Source organism: Centruroides vittatus, unplaced genomic scaffold, assembly GCF_030686945.1.
Source record: "Centruroides vittatus isolate TY-2023 unplaced genomic scaffold, ASM3068694v2 contig_2311, whole genome shotgun sequence".
NCBI lineage: Eukaryota > Metazoa > Arthropoda > Arachnida > Scorpiones > Buthidae > Centruroides > Centruroides vittatus.
The window spans coordinates 179,855-198,397 of record NW_027121447.1 but is presented as its reverse complement, the minus strand read 5'-3'; the positions used below and the strand labels follow the sequence as shown (position 1 = coordinate 198,397).

The 18,543-nt window shown below is 27.4% G+C and overlaps 1 protein-coding gene across 1 annotated transcript in view; it reads right to left on the bottom strand.

Annotated features, from left to right (window-relative positions):
- LOC136971087 (transient receptor potential-gamma protein-like) overlaps positions 1–11,162 on the bottom strand; it is a 28,707-nt gene extending 17,545 nt beyond the window's left edge. Inside the window, 6 exon segments of the mRNA XM_067265561.1 lie at positions 3,261–3,495; positions 5,627–5,797; positions 5,872–6,216; positions 8,323–8,560; positions 10,945–10,979; positions 10,981–11,162. Of these exon segments, the coding sequence (XP_067121662.1) occupies positions 3,261–3,495; positions 5,627–5,797; positions 5,872–6,216; positions 8,323–8,560; positions 10,945–10,979; positions 10,981–11,118 (1,162 nt within the window). The 5' untranslated portion in view covers positions 11,119–11,162.
- Positions 11,163–18,543: the final 7,381 nt, after the last annotated feature.

The window sequence follows — 18,543 nt, the reverse complement described above, 5'->3', positions numbered from 1 at the left end:
CAAAATTTAAATGAATATAAAAAATATCTAAAACGGTTTTCATTTTAAACAAAAATTCTCTATCATTTTTTATATTATAAAATTAAGATATTTTCTAAACATTTGAAGCCTTAGAGCTAATTTCTGAGGCCTGAAAATAGCAGAATGAAGTAATGAATGCGGATCCCTTCCGAAAATCATAAAAGCATGCAAATAAAATCAGACTTTTGTTATTTATTAAAAGAATAATTAAACAATAGAAGAATAAAATAAAGAGTCCCTTCTGCTTCTGGGTCCCTAGTCCACTTTATCTGGATTTGCTTCAATAATCAAATGAATTTATAAAAAGACAAAAGGCTCGGCTAGACACGAAAAAATGCAAAGAGAATAATTTTAAATGATTTAACAAACTTAATATATTCATGAATTAGAAATTTTATATATTCGACAATTTAATTGTAATATTTTTAATTTCTGTCAAATATTATTCATTTGAAAGTAGTAAATTTACCTGCTATTTGTAATTTCTATTTAATTATTTAGTAATCCACTATTATTAAAATATTGTTTTAAAATCAGTTTATTTATTAAAATTAAAGCGATTATTGTATATAATTATTTAATTAAAAATCTATTATATATATATATATTAATATTGCGAATAGTTTTTAGTTGTTATATTCAACTGCTTTTCTATACCATGTTAATTAAGCGATTAAAATGCTTTCATACTACTTTTTATGCCAAAGAACAGTAAAAAGAATTAGAATTAAGACTTACTAATATAACATTCTAGTATTAAACGAAAAGACATTCGCTAACATTCGTGCTGGTTTTAACTTATGTATTAAATTATGCATGTTAAAACATAATTATATTTTCTCACCATACAAAATTATTCGTTTAATAAATATTAATAATTAAATAAAATAAAAATAGCCACAGAACTACAGTTTCTTATTAATTAATTTTTATTTTAATAATATGAATAGAATTTAGAATAAAAACTGCATTTATTAGTGTGCATTTTTGAATTATCATTCATTTTTATTGAATTCGATTAGAATTTTAAATAGGATGCTCTAGAAATGTCAAAAAATAAAGAAATGTACCATGTTTCTGGTGTGAAAATTAAGCATAAAAAGGATCAAATTTTGTTTAATTCTAAAAAAATTTTAGTTTTGTGTACATATTAAACTGAATAATCGAGTTTATTAGAGTTCATATGGAAGATAATAACCGATCTAAGTTTGCTTTTAATTGATATATTTTAATTAATTGATATCAACGTAATTTGAATTATTGATAACGTTAGGAAATTGTACTGACTGATTAAGCAACTTGTTGAATGCACACTTAATTATAACTAAAGATTTTCTTCAATTAAATTGATTGAAAATGTAGTAATATAAAATTAAATTATTTAGTTTTTTTACTAAACAAGTTTTACGATCTCTCAGGCAGAAAAGTATAACTTACAAGCAATTATTTACTGTGACATCGTCACAATACACAATACTGGACTGCAATTTTTAATCATATTTTTAATTTATTTAAAATATATGTTTTCTTATCTCAAATTATTAGTGGCTTGCCCCTGTACGTCATACTTTTCTTTTACCAATAAAGTCGTGTCGGTCATCTATTAACTGCTTTCAGGGGAAGTTTTGAATTGAAATAACGTGATTTCCGGTTTGCATCAGAAGTTTTTATATAGTTAATCAAGGTCTCCCGCCCATAAGGTTCCATATCTGGTCTCATCTTTCATCTATCCAACTCTATTCTCGAGATTAAGGAAAGACAAACAGACACGGACGACAGCGAGAATTATCATTTTTTGATAAAAATAATTATTGTTTAGTACTGGAAAATTTTAAAATAACTTATTTAAAATGACTACACTTTAATTACATAACTCGAAAGACTCACTGCTATTTTATATATAGAAATCTGCACAAATGGAACAATAATTTCTAAAATTCTATTTAATTGAAGGAGAGAAGTACGACTAAATTGCAACGACATTTTAACTTCTATAAATGAATTTACCTTTTACACTGACAACTGAATGAAAAGTCACACACCTTAATATTTATTTTCAGTGTTATTTGAACATAATTTAAATCAAAATAACAAAAAATTCCTTAGTAAATATGACATCAGTAAAATTAGTATAAAAGTATCATCATTAAATAATTCGTATATATTAAACATTCCATTACTTCAACTTATAATTTTAATTGTAAAGTAATTATTTTAAAACTTCAACAAGATAATAAATATTGTTATTTTATTTATTGCTATTATTATTTCTAGACGATACAATTTCAAATGCACAGTTTCAAATGTATAATTTTTCGTTACAAGGCCGGAAAATCTAGTGAAGAGTTAAATAGTCTTTATGGGATTTGAAGCGCAATAGCTTTCAAGGGTTAAAAGTATACCAAAAAGGTTTCAATAGCTTTAAATAGTTTCATGATAATATTGCCAAATGAAAGTGCAATAGAATTTTCAAAATCATTGGAACCGACTTTATTGATTGCTGTACTGAGTCCATTTGATTGATGAAGAGCTAAAGACTGTTTAGAAAGACATTCTACAGTTTCATTGGGACTACTTATATTGGAGTATTTACTGTTAAGAATTTCGTCCTGATTGATTATAAATTTTAACTTATCAAGTAAAAAAACAACCTTATTTTAAATTTAATTAAGTATAAATAATTTTAATCTTATACATAAAAATTTTCAGATTATATATCCATTATACGGTTCCATTTCATTTACGATCTGATGCAGTTTTTAAATAATAGAATATAAAGTAGATTATATAAACTTTTCTGTATATTGAATACTTTAAATAATACTTTTTAGCTTCTCTAAGATTTCTAAATTTCCATTAGAATATGAAGAAATCAAAAATAGAGCGCTGAATTCGAGTTTTTCATTCATATTAAATCATTTAAATGACAAATCAAATAATATGGAAAAAGTTACAATTACAGTATTCGATGTGTTATTATTCTGTATGTGAAATTTGAGCTAACATTTATCATATTAAACGGCATTCTCAGGTTTTGGAGACGTGCCCAGACTCATAAAATCAACTGATGCATTCTGTATGTTTCTATACGTCTATTTTATGTGAAAAATAACAGTTTAAGTTCGAACAGATAAGAGTTACTGCATTCGAAGCATTTGTTTGATATGTTCAAATACCAAATATTATTTATTGATATTATAACTTTATTTAAATTAGAAATATAGATATATTATACTTACATAAAAATGTGACGTAAGAGGCCGAGTGACAGATAAATTTGATAAAAGGCTTCCTCATGGTTCTTCCTAAAGACGAATGAGGTGCTACGATGTAACATGTTGAATAGACGGGAAACAAAATGCCTATTCTACAAATCTCTAGAGTCTGAAACACGACATTTTTCCTTCGAAAACCAGGAAGCCCTTCATACCAAATAGAGGCGAGGAGCTGCTGCACGTTTGGATGGGCACAAAACTAAAACAGAAGAAGAAGTAGGAAAAAATAGAATGTAAGCATGCAGGATATGTCCTTTACACTTTTTTTATATTTAAATTGATATATTGTACGGTAAAATTATTAGAATAAAACGAGTTCGGTTCCTTTTTAAGTAATATATTTCATAAAAATGCAATTTTCTTAAAAATACTGAAATATAGCATATAGATGATGTTTTAGAAGCGTTATCAAATTTGGTTTTGTCGCCGTAAACCGAATCCACGAATGGAAAAGATCTTTTCTATTTCTTAAATTTAATGCAGTATTACAAATGGATGGTAAAAAGTCGAATATTTAGCTTTGGTCATGATAATGGAAAACTGATCAAATTTATAAAATAAGTCTATCCAATAAGTCTCAAGAAAAGAAAAGCGATTCAGTTCTATCACTTCTATCTTATCTAAGTTTTAAATTACCTTAGTTTATTTAGTAACGCAATATCCTTTATTATTATTGATCAGTAAAGTTAAAGCGCTTTAGATAATATATTAGCGAATAATTCGACAACTAAATAAAAAAAAATATTGTTGACGTTAAGGAAAATCTAAGGGAGAATTTTTTGTTAAAACAATATCCCTTCGAGATTCTCTATTTAATATTTTACATTTGGGCTTCGCTACGTTTGAAAAAATATAATTTTCTGTTTGTGTGATAAATAATAAATTTTAAAGATAAAAATCGTTATAGGGAGCGGCACATTTGATAAAACTAATAACGAGATTTATGCAAATCTATATAAAATGACATTTATTCATAGTCGATATATTATTAGACTTAGATACTTCTGATCTTATTTAGAAGTTTCTAAAATTGTTTTTAGTTAGTTCATCTAGAATATTTATTTAATGGGCTATATATTATATTACAAAAGCCAATAATAAGCCGACATGATAAAAATAAAATTCTGAAGTATGTAATATAATTCGATATTATCTTTTGTAGACGAGAGATATTCCTGAAGTAATTTCATAACTTCTTCTAATAACATTTTTTATTTATGATATTCTACAAAACCGAATTTTTTAAAGATAAATTTTATCCAGTTTTTCTGATTGAGGAATTAAATACTTAGAGATAAGCAAATAACAGCCGGAGATAAAAATGTGATATGATTAACTAATTCTTCTCGATAAATCGTATCCAATTATTATCTTAGCATACGAATTGCAAAATCGTATAATGTAGTATATATTCGGTGTGTTGCTTTGAAAAATTTATATCCAAAATCAAATAAAGATTACATGCTAACTTGTAAAGACCAATTACCATTAAATCAACATAATGCAGCGCAATTCATGGCATTAAAAATACAGTACCTTGTTTTTTATGTTATTTAATGGGAATATCTTGACTTAAGAATGTTTGTAGAAATAATATAAAAGTAATTGTGAATTGCACTTTACTGCTATGTTCTGCGCTGCGTCATGCTGTCTTAAAGAGAATAGGCTTTAATATTATCTCACAAATTGCAGCAATTTAGGTGATGTTTGCTAGAGTTCATTTCCCGTTTGGTTCCTTTCAGAGAAAAAAAATGCCTTTTCTTACATAAAATCTTCGATTCAGCTTATACAAATTATAAAAATATTATTTCAAGTTTTACAATTTATCTAATGTTATTTCATTTTTTATCAACCAGTTATAAATTAATCATATAAACAAAACAAAATTCTGTCGTGCTTTAGTTATCCGACTATGTTTAATGTTACATAATTTATACATAATGCATTAAATATGTTTCAAAGCATACTTTGCTAGAGGCGTAGTTCCACGAAGTGCTTTTATTAAATAAATAAAAAATAAATAATAAATTGAGAATATATTAAATATTTATAAATTATTCCTTTACACAGTAGGAAAACCGAAATAAACGGCAAATTTTTATTTATTCATTTTTAATTTTTGAATGATATCAGCGCATAGCCTACTTCAAGCAGCTTTTATCCTAAGGAATCTGTGGAATTTTCGTACCATTTTAATTACATCATTAAACTCTCCTTATTAAAAGATTTTGAATGGGACTCTCTGATTGCAAAGTAAATTCTTCGAAAACGATCGCATTTCAATTTATTGAATTTCGATTAACTAAATACCAATCTCTGTTTATGTTTACCTTTTTCTGCTTATATTTAATTGCCAGTTTAAGACGATTCAAGTGCATACGATCACCATGTTCGAAAGCAGGGCCGGTTGTATCGTGATTCAATAACACTTCCAGCTCATAAGAACTCCTCGTATGATCCAGTAAAGCCGTGGCAAAGTTCTGACAACGTCTTCTCAGTTCCTACAATAGAAAAACGCATTAATTTAAATTAAAATATAAAAATAAAAATAAAAAATTTTTGATTTTTTTCTTACTTGATATTCGTTCTTAAATTCATGTTCCATAAAACTAAGACGCCTCAATTCCCAACTTAATTCGAAGGCCGTAAAAATGGGATCCTTGCTGGACAAGGCTATCAAGGACGGAGATGCCAGTGCTCTGAAGGAGTTAATCCTAGATCTGGAGTGTCGTAGACTATCTTCAGATCTAGAACGCACACATTCGTTACAACCACACCGGACTTCATGAGGGAGCGGTATATCCCATCCTCTATCCAGTAAGATCTTTAAGATCTCGTAATTATCACGATGAGCAGCCAGTATCAGTGGAGTTACATCGGGTGTAAAAGTTGCAGTATCTTGATCGATAGCTTCCCAACTCTGAAATAGTTTGAAATTTAATATTAATTAATATATTACTGATATATAAACTTAATAAATCGTTAAACTTTAAGCTTTTAATTAGTCTTTAAATTCTATTGTTAATTACAATGTCTAACGTTTGTCATTACTGCATATAAGGAAATTTTCCATCAATTATTAAATGGGAATTCTTTTAGTTTTGCTGCCTACTGCGGAAAATTGCAGGCAATGCGCGTAAATTAGATAAATATAAATAAGAAGTTTAGTAAATTATAAATACATAAAACTTATTTATTATTAAACTATTTTATCATTTCCTATCGTAAAATATATACAAATTTGCCGTAAAAAGTTTCAGTGCGTTAAAGAACAGTGGACTATGCATTCTGTTTGGGGACACTACGCTCTTTGGCTTGATACTAGCCAGCCTCAATCACGCGTTTTGTATCTCAGTGTGCACTGTATCTCGCGTTTCTTGCAACTTTAATAATTATACTGTTATCTAAATACTGTGCCTGTATTGCATTACATCATACTATAAATGTAGTGTATTGCCTATTTCTCTCTCTGTGTGTGTTAGCTTACATTGCTGGTACTATAATTAATTTTAAATTTATAAAACATACTGTTACAGTACATTGTATCATTTTATTTTTGTGTTAAATATAATCAACAATATTAACAGTTAAGTTTTCCACTTTTTCGAGGATCCTGCGCCCCTAACTTCAAATGTGAAAAACCAGACCAGATGTACTGTACAGTACCTTGCCAGATTATTAGACCCATTGACTAAAATCATACTTTTTGTACTATTTTCTTCTTTTTTCATAATATTTTTTAAAGAATAAGTATTTTTTCATGATATTCTTACTCTCTATTATATCCGAAATACTTTTAATAAGTTTTTTTTTATATTGCAACACTATAAATGTAAAAGAAAGTAACAAAAAGGGAAGTGACGAAGGTTCTTAGAAAGGTATGGCAGCACAGCCCCATTTATGAGAACAAAAATTTAAAAAATGTATAGAGTATTCCTTATGATATAGAAAGCTGTTAAAGATGATTATTCAAGATACTAATTTTTATTTTATTTTTTTTAAGTTCTATGAAATTCAAATTTTTATATGCAGAAGCTTACTTACATAGACGAATAAAACATTAATATTTTAAATAATCCTATCAACAATTGCATTTTTATTGAATTATTACATCAAAAACTAATAAATCATCAAGTTTTTTTGCATGGATCTAATAATTTGGTACTGTATTGTACCAAATTATTAAATACACGCAAGGTACTGTAGATTAGTAATATTTCCTTAGTTAATCGATTAAACTCACGAATTTTCTATAAAATTCTAGAAAATGAGAGGAATAAAAAGTCTTAAATTTATTCATTCATCTAATTGTATATGATTGTTTTCACGAAATTATACTATGTAAACAGTATAATTATTTAACGCACTTGAACGAAATTTGATAATAGTGTATTTTACGACATATAAGAAGCAATTTTTGTCCAAAAACAGGCTAAAAATTCGACCTGCATCTTTTTTTAATTAATGTTACCATTTTTCCAACTTTCACTCTACCCCATCCCATCTCAAAAAAGTGAAATTGAATGATTTTTTAGTCAATCACTAAACATTCTGTTTAAAATTTTTAGATCTTGTTTTAAAAATTAGTTTTCCTGCTAGCAATAAAATATTTACAAAGTTTAATTTAATTTAAAATTTAAAATATTTAATGGTAAACCTCAGCTGTCTATGGGGAGGATATGAACTGATACATAAGAATAGCCTGTGAGGAAATTCATCGTTGCTATTACTAAAGGTAGGGCGTTTAAGAAGTAAAAATCATATAACTTATATGATTTTTGTGTCTAGATATCCTAGTCTTTGCCATTACGAAGAATGAAAAGCAGCTTTTTCATGTATTCATGTTGAATATTTTAATGGTAAATTAAAATTTTGGGAGTCGAATGTCAAAGGCGCGGAATTGTTTTTAAATACACTAAATACTTTTCCCTAAATATTCTGCCCTGAAATGGGGTTGCGTCTTATATGCCGTAAAATACTGTATTTAATATTTTATTACAATTACAATTATCAAAGACATATTTACATGTGGTTCCCCTGGCGAGTGATGAGCTTCTTCATGTTCCAGCAATACTTCGACTGCTTCGACATATTCTTCACTAATGGCATGAAGTAATGCATCTTTTGTTTCTACACCATATTTTATTAATAATTCTACCATTTCCAAATTTTCATTATCAATGGCCATCAACAGAGCGGATCTTGCTAGGGGATCCACGCAATTGATATTGATTTGGCCTTTTTCTTTGGCAGATTCTAGATATCTGAGAAGAAAACAATGAATATAAATAATAAAAAAAAACAGAAAATTTGATTAGAAGTTTACGTATTTAAAAATAACTGTAAAAGCCTTTCTGAATTCAAGATATTTACACATATATGAGAAAAGAACAAAAATCAATTCGTCAGATTTATTCGTCAAATATATGAATTTTAAAATCGAATAAAAAGAATTTTTTATTTTTCTCTGCGATATTTAAATCGGCTTATAACTAAGATTGTTTTTGGCAGCAACATCTCATCGAAAATAGATTAGTGGTTCATTGGAATATGCAGTTAAAACAATTAATCGCCTTATAATGAGATCGCATTTCCTAGTAGAAAATATAAGCATCTCTCGACAGTAAAGATTGCAGTTTTTATCTGAGAAAAATTAATAGTCTGAAGAATACCAAAAAACAAATCATCGTTAAAAAGTCGTTGTTAGATATTTAAAAAAAAAACAGATAAGTAATTTCCATAAATTATGGTAATTCGATGGTAAAATAAGTTAGAATAATAATAGGATAATTCCATGAAAAATGAAAAATTTCTTTACGATCTTACTATTATATTTAATTATTTTTTTCGAAATATTTTGAGACCAAATTCTATTAATTAGCAATTATTAAATATATAAAATCGTCTTAAAAATCTCTATATCTCAACTCTTTACTGTGATCGACTAACTTAACCAGGTCGATCCGTCTATTTATTTTCTAAAGAAGAAATGCTTATATTTAAAATCACGAGCTTAACGAAAGATTCTATCAACGCTCTCCGGAAGCACTTGAAATATCGATATACACAAGAAGAACAAAAGAAAGATAAAATTTATTTGAAACAAGGTAATTATACTTTTATACGCATTTATGTTATCAATTTATTTTTTTTTAAATCACAACAAAATATCATTCAGCAAAATAGATTTATGGCCTGTTACTTACTCGTTTATATATATACAAATCTTTCTAATAAATAAAGTTATTGTGAAATTTTATGGGAGAAAAGTAGCTTTTTACGTTATTTAGATATAATCCATTAGATCGATACAATCTCGATGGGTAAATCTTGAAGGATTCAGAAAATAAATAGGATGCATAGTACGTTGCATTTCAATCAAGACGGAATTACTTAGTAATAAGATATGAAATAAAGTTGGTGTGAGAGACAGAATCAAGTTCACTACCATAAAATCGTTTCTCCCTTCACCTGTCACCAAAGCACATTTGATAATAACCAATTCGTAACAATCCAATTTCAGATTCTACAGTTTGCTCTCTTCCATTATATTCTTTCTTTTGCTACCACTCGTTAATTTATAATAACGAACGAGATGGAAAGTCTATTTTCACTTTAAAAAAAAGCACTAAAGTCAAGATTTTAAATAATTTTTTTTTTACTAATTTAAAATCGTTATTTTAGCCATTTGAACTTAATAAATAGCTTAGGTCTTAAAAAAAGAAACAGTTAAATCGGGAAAAACATATAAAAATAAAACAAATAGAAATCTTAATGAACTTAAACGACAATAATTTTTTATATTCTTTTTTTACATTTGTTGTTTTAACAGACGTTTTTATGTTGAAACTGCTGCTTTTTAGGATGTTTCGCAGTCGTTAATTGAATGCTGTATCTTGCTAGGAGTCACAATAATCTAACTGTAAGCATTATGTTCTTTATTCGGAGAGAACAATTTCAGTATAAAATTTAATTAATCATTAATTACTGAGATGTAAGAAAAATGCTTTTATCAAGAGTAGAAATATCGTTAACAAGTTTGGAATTTGAATAATAATCTCTTTTTCTTGAAATTTTATATTGTCTGGATAAACTTTAATTTTTCTTAAATAAAAAAATACTATTTTGCATGCATTATTTATTCAATTATATATAAAAATCTGAAATAAATAGATAATATCAATATTTTTCAAAAATTATTTTTAAATTTTGCTTATAAATTAATTAGTTTTTTTTAAATTCTTAAGTAACTAATAAATAAATTCATAAATAATTATACATGATTGATAACTCTAATACTGTTTTTGTTTATGTCTAATATGTTTACATTCATTGTAACATAAAACTACACGATCTTCTCCTGTATTTCGATTAGACTGTTAAATATAAGATTAAAAAAATAACTATTAAATATTAATTAAAATATGTCTATTGATATATCGACAATCTTTTGTAATTCATTACACTTGTTAGACAAATTAGGAGTCAATGATATAAGATTCATCCCTTTAAAGTATCTTTTATCATTCTCTAAGTTAACTTTTGACCTACAAAACTGAAAATCTATCGTAAGTTGTAATCACAATCTGACAAAATAGCGGCAGAATTCACATATAGCTAATAAATAAATCAATGGGGAATATCTCACCTTCTGACAGAAGCCAAATCACCTCTTTCTAACAGACAGAAGAAACTTTTTTTCTTCCAACAGCAACTGGCCTTCCTTCCTTTCTGTCTTTTCTTGTTTTGGAGGTGGATGAGGTGCATGATTGACATGACATTTTACCTCCTCCGAATCACACTCACCCGCCTCTTCGTCCATTATTTCAACAATGATACAGTTTCATTTTAGATGCAAAATTACTTCGAAACCTGTGAATAAATGAAATTAAGAATCAGAAAAATAGATCGTTATATAATCCAATTCAGTTATTTCTAAGTCCAGACTGAGATGCAGTGGAAACAAGCAGCAAGGAACTGCAGGCAGATGTATCGATTGACCTCCCTTATTTGCCAGAAAACGAACAAAACATTCTTACAAAATGTACAAAATAAGCAAATTTTATTCTATTAATCAAATATCACAAAAATTAATCTTAAAAATATCATTAATAACAACTTTTCTCTATAGTAAAAGCAATCGCATTTTGCTATAACGTGCATCTTCTATAATTTGCAAATGTTTCTGTGATTTGATTTGTACCATAAGAAAAATAAATAAACGATTTAATAAATTGAAAATCGTTATAGTTCAGTTATTAAGAAAGATATATAAATTTATTCGATAGTTTTTAATAAAACAATAACAGAAGAAAACTATTCAATCGACAAGTCCCCACTTTAAATAATTCGATGAAATGAAATGAAAAGCAATAGAATTAACAGAGCTGAAAAATTTGATTTTTATCAAGTGCAAATCGTTAAAAAATGCAAAATAAATCGGGTATTTCTTTAAAAATTTGAAAGGAACCGAAATTTCACAATAAAGAATTTTGCAACAACATCAGCACCTACATGTACGCTCTATCTAAAGGGCAACGTCCTGACTTGTCAGTACTTGGATATTGATATTTCTCGGCGCTGTATTGAGATTTTCAGCATCAACTGCTCTACCTAGTACTGTCTGATTAACGTAATAACCGGCCGTAAACAATAACAATTAAGCTCTAAACGTCCAACAGGAATTTTTATTATCATACATAATATTTTTTATTTATTTATTTCTACGCTTAGGCATTCTCCAACTTACAAAACGAATATATCATAATATAATGAACTACTTTGAATTTCTCAAGAGAAGACAATAGAATTTTGACGGAATTTCATTATAATTTAATAATATTTTATGTATAAAATTATTTAAGGGTGATTAAGTTAGATAATCTTTAAGCTTCATAATGGGTAATAGTTCATAAAGTCACTTAAAAGAGATTAAAAATACCCAACACTTGCTACAACTGACCAACATTATAATGCAATTATTCAATTTCTCTAGTAAACAATTGTTAAACATCCGTCTTAATTATGACTGGAGAATAGATACATTCTATTCATTATACACCAGGAAATTATACAAGATCTCGGTACAAGACAAGAATCGATAAAACACGCGCTTAGTATTAACATATGTATAACAATATTTATACACCAAACGGATCTTTTGCTCGACTAATGTAAATAAACGTGCACTCAGTTAACTTTATCGGGAAATTAGTTTTTAAATCGCATCAAGCATGAGAAAATTCTCTCCTTACACGAAAATTTACGGCTTTTTCTATGATGCAGACTTGTGTAATTTTATTTAAAGAAGACGAGTTACTTTTTGAGAAATCGACGAAAAAGTTGCTTCAATCCTTAAATGATACCAATTTAAATAGTGAAACGAGTCTTTCAAAAAATAGAATTATTACAATAGTGGATATCTGCAACTGCACTTCATTTTGAATATCCAAATGACTCTCTCTGACATGCATATTTGAAATAACTTTCAATACAATGGCTTAATCTTAGTTAAGAGAAAAATATATGAGCTTTAGTTTTATTTTAATAATTCCTTAAAATAATGTTTTCATTATTTGATGAAGAGAGGAACTATTTATTTATTTATTTTCGTTCGGGTGTTAGAACTTCATAATTAAACGAATTGCCTTAAATTACTGAAGGAAAATGATAAAACTGTTAATAATCAAATAACACATCCTTTTGTATATTAATCACGTATTAACTGAGTCAGAGAAATATATTTTAACTCTCGATAAGTTCCGAATTCGTGTTCTTCGGTACGAACACGGTCGAGATTTATACTGTATGAGTAACTTCGAATGTCTTAATGTAACGTTTGCCCAATGTAAACCAGAAACAAAGGAGTAATTTATTTAACTTCAATTGATTTACATGTTTGGCTGGTTAGACTTCGGGCATGTTAATCGAAGGACTGATTAAATCACTTATAATAAAAAAAAAAAAATCATTTGAGTAAGAACATTTTGAATTTGGCAACTCTCAAACTATTAAAAATTATGGAAACTGTCAATACTGTTAAGATTCAAGACGAAAATCGGTTAATGTTACCTATGGTTCCAAGATGGTGGCTCATCTGATTCCAGCAAGGAAACAGTGGGGACGCACGTTCTAACCTAACCTAACTTAACCTATTCTAATAATTTTGTTGGTAATAATTATGGTAATTTATTAGAATAGGTTAGGTTAGGTTAGAACGTGCGTCCCCACTGTTTCCTTGCTGGAATCAGATGAGCCACCATCTTGAAACCATAGGTAACATTAACCCAAAAATCTATTCGATATTTTACTTAAACAAAAAAATTTTATATTTACCCCCTATTAAATTTATAATATCCATTAATATAATTCGATATAATATTTTTATAAAATAAGGAATCATTATTTAGAATAAAATTTATTAAAGATAAAGCTAAAACTTATATTAAAATATGCGATAAAATCCGAGTACACTACAAATATTTTACTCTTCTTAAGACAAATCTTAATCTCGGAAGATGTTTTTAAACACTTTTACTTGATTTATTATAAAACATATGGACAATTTATTAATCAATAAATGTGAATTTATGAAGTGTCACTTTTTTGATTAAGTTATTCCATATAAATTTAAACATTGTCACCATTTTGGGTCCATTCCAACACTTACACAAGATGACAGTTTTCATTATTAATATTCGGCCCTTGATAGTGACACGGATAAAGTTGCATTATCAACAGAACGAGGCCAAGTACCATATAATTTATACAAAGGAAACAAGAGACGAGGATTAAACCTATAGTAGACTAAATCGCGAATTAATTTTCATCAATAAAGGAAAATTAAAGCGCTGTTTAACTTATAGAAATTGATTAAAGTCTGTATATTATTTAATTTAATATCGCTTCTAGGTAATTCAACTCGAATATATAACTAGAGGAGCATGTTTGCGTACGTAATTTTACATGCAAGTACTGTACAGTACACTCACGTCTAGCTCTAGTTAATCTTTCAGATTTGCATGATCCTATTGCAACTAAAGACTATTTTATCAGTCCCGAATGGTTCATTATTGAAACTTCTTCTTAATTAAAGATTTTCGTTACCGCGTAGGCTATTTTAATAACAATCGAAAGCGAATTTTTTCATTTTTTTTCTCCTGCCATTCTATTAAATGACATAACCTTTACTGACAAAACAGGTTACTTGTATAGAGGAACGTTGATTAAAATTTTGTCGAGATCATTTACACGAACAAAAACGATAATTAATCTGAAAGTATAATTGCTTAAGAAAAATTAGTTCGTACGAGAGTTGCATTGCGTTAAAAAAAATGAATAATTATTATTCCGCTGCTTTGCATTCCTCACGTAAAGTATACAATATTAATGTATAGCGTAAAACAGAAAAAGTTATAAATTAAATTATAACTTCTACAGTACAGACAATAAAAAACAACCGAAAGAGATATAAAACAAAGTCTTACATCTACTCCACGGATTTACAGCAGGAAAAAGGTGGATTTTTATAGTTGAAAGATGTTTTTTTTTTGTTTTTCAGATGCAGCAAAGAGCTCGACTCAATTAATTTCTGTCCGCAAAAGTTTTATTGTAACCAGTAATAAATTATCGATGTTTTTATCTCTTGCGTAATATTAACTAAAATTCGGCATTAAAATTCAAATATAATTAAGTTTCGTTGTAAAAATGCAGTAAATACTTATTTGTTTTGGGTGCGATTAATGTTAAAAATATTTATTAATCGGTAAAGGAATATATATATTTTATCAAAAGTTACTCGTGTTGTTTTATGAGCTATTATCGTTAAATAAAATGCGATTATTGTGGTTGCAGGAGCGCATCCACTAACTACTCTGGGGTGGAAAGATCGGCTTTTCCATCACGATATACAGATACACGACGTTCCGCATGTTTCTTGCCAGATAACGAAATTGATATGTGGAGATATTTGTTCTATGAGTAAGAGAATTAGCAAAAGATTCGAGTTCAAACTGCCACATGCCCAACGTTTAATCAATAAAATTTGTACAGAAAGCGAAGCAACTGTTTATCCGGGCGCTTAAAATAGAGTGACCTCTGTTGAATTTGAACAGTCCAAAATGACGAACGGCTTCGGAATGTTGATGAAATTCACTGTTTATTTTAAATCTTTTTGGTAATTGTGCATCTAAAAAGTGTACGGATATACATTAAAAGATAAATTAATCATAAAAAGGCTTATCCTACTCGGTGATTAAAAAGTTATCTGCACCTTATAAAAATCCGAAAATATCGATTTTAAATTTAGCGAGTTATAATCGTTCTTTAAGAAATTATTAACGAATGAATAACTTAAAGAAAAACCGACAATTTTTGCCTATGTTAAGAAAAAACGTTTCACCTTCGTCTCGCAATAAAAAATAGTCATAAAATTAGCTTGGTATAAAACTTTTCTTTCAGTCAATATCAGATTCTCTTTGAGAGGAAAGTCATGTCAAGATAACTCTTTTAAGTCCAACTCTCTATAAAACTTAAATTTAACAACCTAACAAGATTCGAACTTGACTTCTATTTGTTTGGATTGCAGATTTGTTGTAAAAAACTTCCAGGAACATGTCCAATTTTATGTGTTCTATTTGTATATTTTATATTTAATATTTTTTCGAATAAAGAATAGTTTAAGCTTTACCATTAAAACTGCAACAAAAATAGATTAATATTAAACATTTGTAATAGCTTTTCCACTTTGGAAGCACTCTTATAACTTATCAATCCACCAGGAATAGGTTGTAACCCATTTTATCTTTTTTGTATACGATGGATTTATCCCACAGTTTTATCTGCTTCCAATTTTATTGTTACATAATCAACACTCAAGTCTTTGGCATTCCTCAATTTGCCAGAAGGATTGGCAAATCTGAATGATAAGAAACAATATGTGATTCATGGAAGATAAGATGGTAAAGTATTTTCTAAAGGACTAAACGCTATTTCCTTTCATAATCACGTCTTGGAGGATTATAGGAAAGTTTGCTTCACTTATAAACGAGTTCTATGTTAGAAGAATCAATGAAACAATTCAAGATGGTTTTAGCAGTAGGATTTATGAACTGGAAGTCAATAATTTTCGATTACTTTTATTAGTGACAAAATGATTTACTTCCCTTTTTTAATCTATTTACTTCGACTGCCTTAAAAACTAGAAAAATAAAAGTTTAAGTTATTAATTATAAATTGAACTTTTATTTCTCTAGTAGAAGATTTAATAAACAGATTCTTGGATTAATTCCTACAATTAATTTAAAATATTTGAAACGTTTTAAAAATAGATGCTTTTCTGTCGATTGAAACTTTTATACAATTAAATTCGATAAGTAGAAATAGTAAATAAATAGATTTCATTTTTATACAGTAGTTAATTTAAAAATATATGAGAAACGAATAAGAAAGTAACAGTATTTACTAATTAAAATTTTCATTATTGGTGGAAGCAAACAAAATGAGAATCATTAACCGCTCTTTCTTTTATCTATTGATCTACTTATCTCAATGTGTCGAGTTTCAATTGATGGTCATGGATTTTTCGCATCATTTTCGCACGTAGCAAGGAAGCATTCAAGAAAGAAAACAGATTATGATATTTATTGATGCTATAACAATAACGACATAAAAATACATCAGACAACAACATTAAGTGAATTCTATAATATATCACAGAATGATTTTATTCTATCCATTACTTCTAAATGCTTAATATCTATAATTGAATTCTTTTATAAATCTTAAATTTGATTTTTTGTATTTTTAGATTTTTATAAGCTTTAAAATAATTTATAATCTTTATTTTATTGTCTTAAAAAGAATTCAAAAATTAAAGTCTACAATTAATTTCTATAAAGAAATCTCTAATGTTTCCAATTAAATACTATGTATTACTTACATATCCACAATGATACTTAGTTTAATTTAATTTTTGATCTTCATTCTCTTTAAATCAATAAACACCAATCTTATAGACTAAATTATTTTTAAAAACAGTTGAATTTTCTTAACTATTTAAAGAAAACCACACTGCTGAGTAGTAATAACTACAGATATATCCTTTCACACAGGATTTGTTGAATATTTAGAAAATTTAAAATAAATTATGGGCCTTATTTGGCCATTGAGTAAAGTAAAAAGTCTAACTTAATACAGAAGACTCCCGCTTTTACGACCTAATTTGTTTCTGGAGAAACGTCGTTAAGCGGGCCATCATATTTCCTATAGACTGTGTCATAAATTGACATTACGTTCCAGGAAATAGAGTTTTTACTGTGTGACGGATGACAGAAATGTACGATATTTGAATATGGCGTGGTAGAAAAGTTATATCAGTCGTAAAAGCCAGCGTTGAATAGATAAGGTATAATTAAGTGAAATAAGAAATTCGTGGATTGAATTATTTATAAATAAATAAAAATACAAATAATTCCTGTAATCATTTAATAAAAAGTATTAAATAAAATAATTAAAAAATATTAATTGGTTATTAATAACTTTACAAAAGTATATTAAATAAAAGCAAAATATAAGGACAATGAAAGAAGATAAATTTGTAATTTTCAACTAGGTTAAATTTATTATCTACGTTATGCAGCATTCTTAAATGGAATGATAAAAATTGATACCTTCCTTGTATTCTACGTAGATTTATAAGTTTAACGACGATAAAACACGATATGTAAAAAAATAAAATAAAAATTTATACTCTTATTCAATATTTCATGTACAGTACAGGCAAAGTTTGTTTCAGTATGTATAACTCAATAATTCTAAGATCAGAGTTATAAGTGAAGAGAAAACGCCCGAGGTACTATCTTATCAAAATTTTTATGGTAGTTTAAAAAAATCGATGAACAAAAACTTGCATTTTAATACTAAATAACTTAATCTACTCTATTCATTCCGTGTTACATAAGTTTTTATCTTTATAATTAAATATAGACTTATAAAAATAACAGCCATCTTCTGAGAAGTTTTCAACAGTAAACAACTTAAGACATATAAATTGAAGAGAGAAATGGATAAGATCAAAATAATTTTTTTACATAAAATTCAATTAAACATAACAGAAATAAGCTGGATATTTCATGATTTATAAAATGAAAATATTCTCATTACTTCAACGTGGATAGTTTATCGTCCCAACGCTTTTTGCCATATTTTATCAACTATAAATAAATAATGCTACTTCCTGAACGTAAAA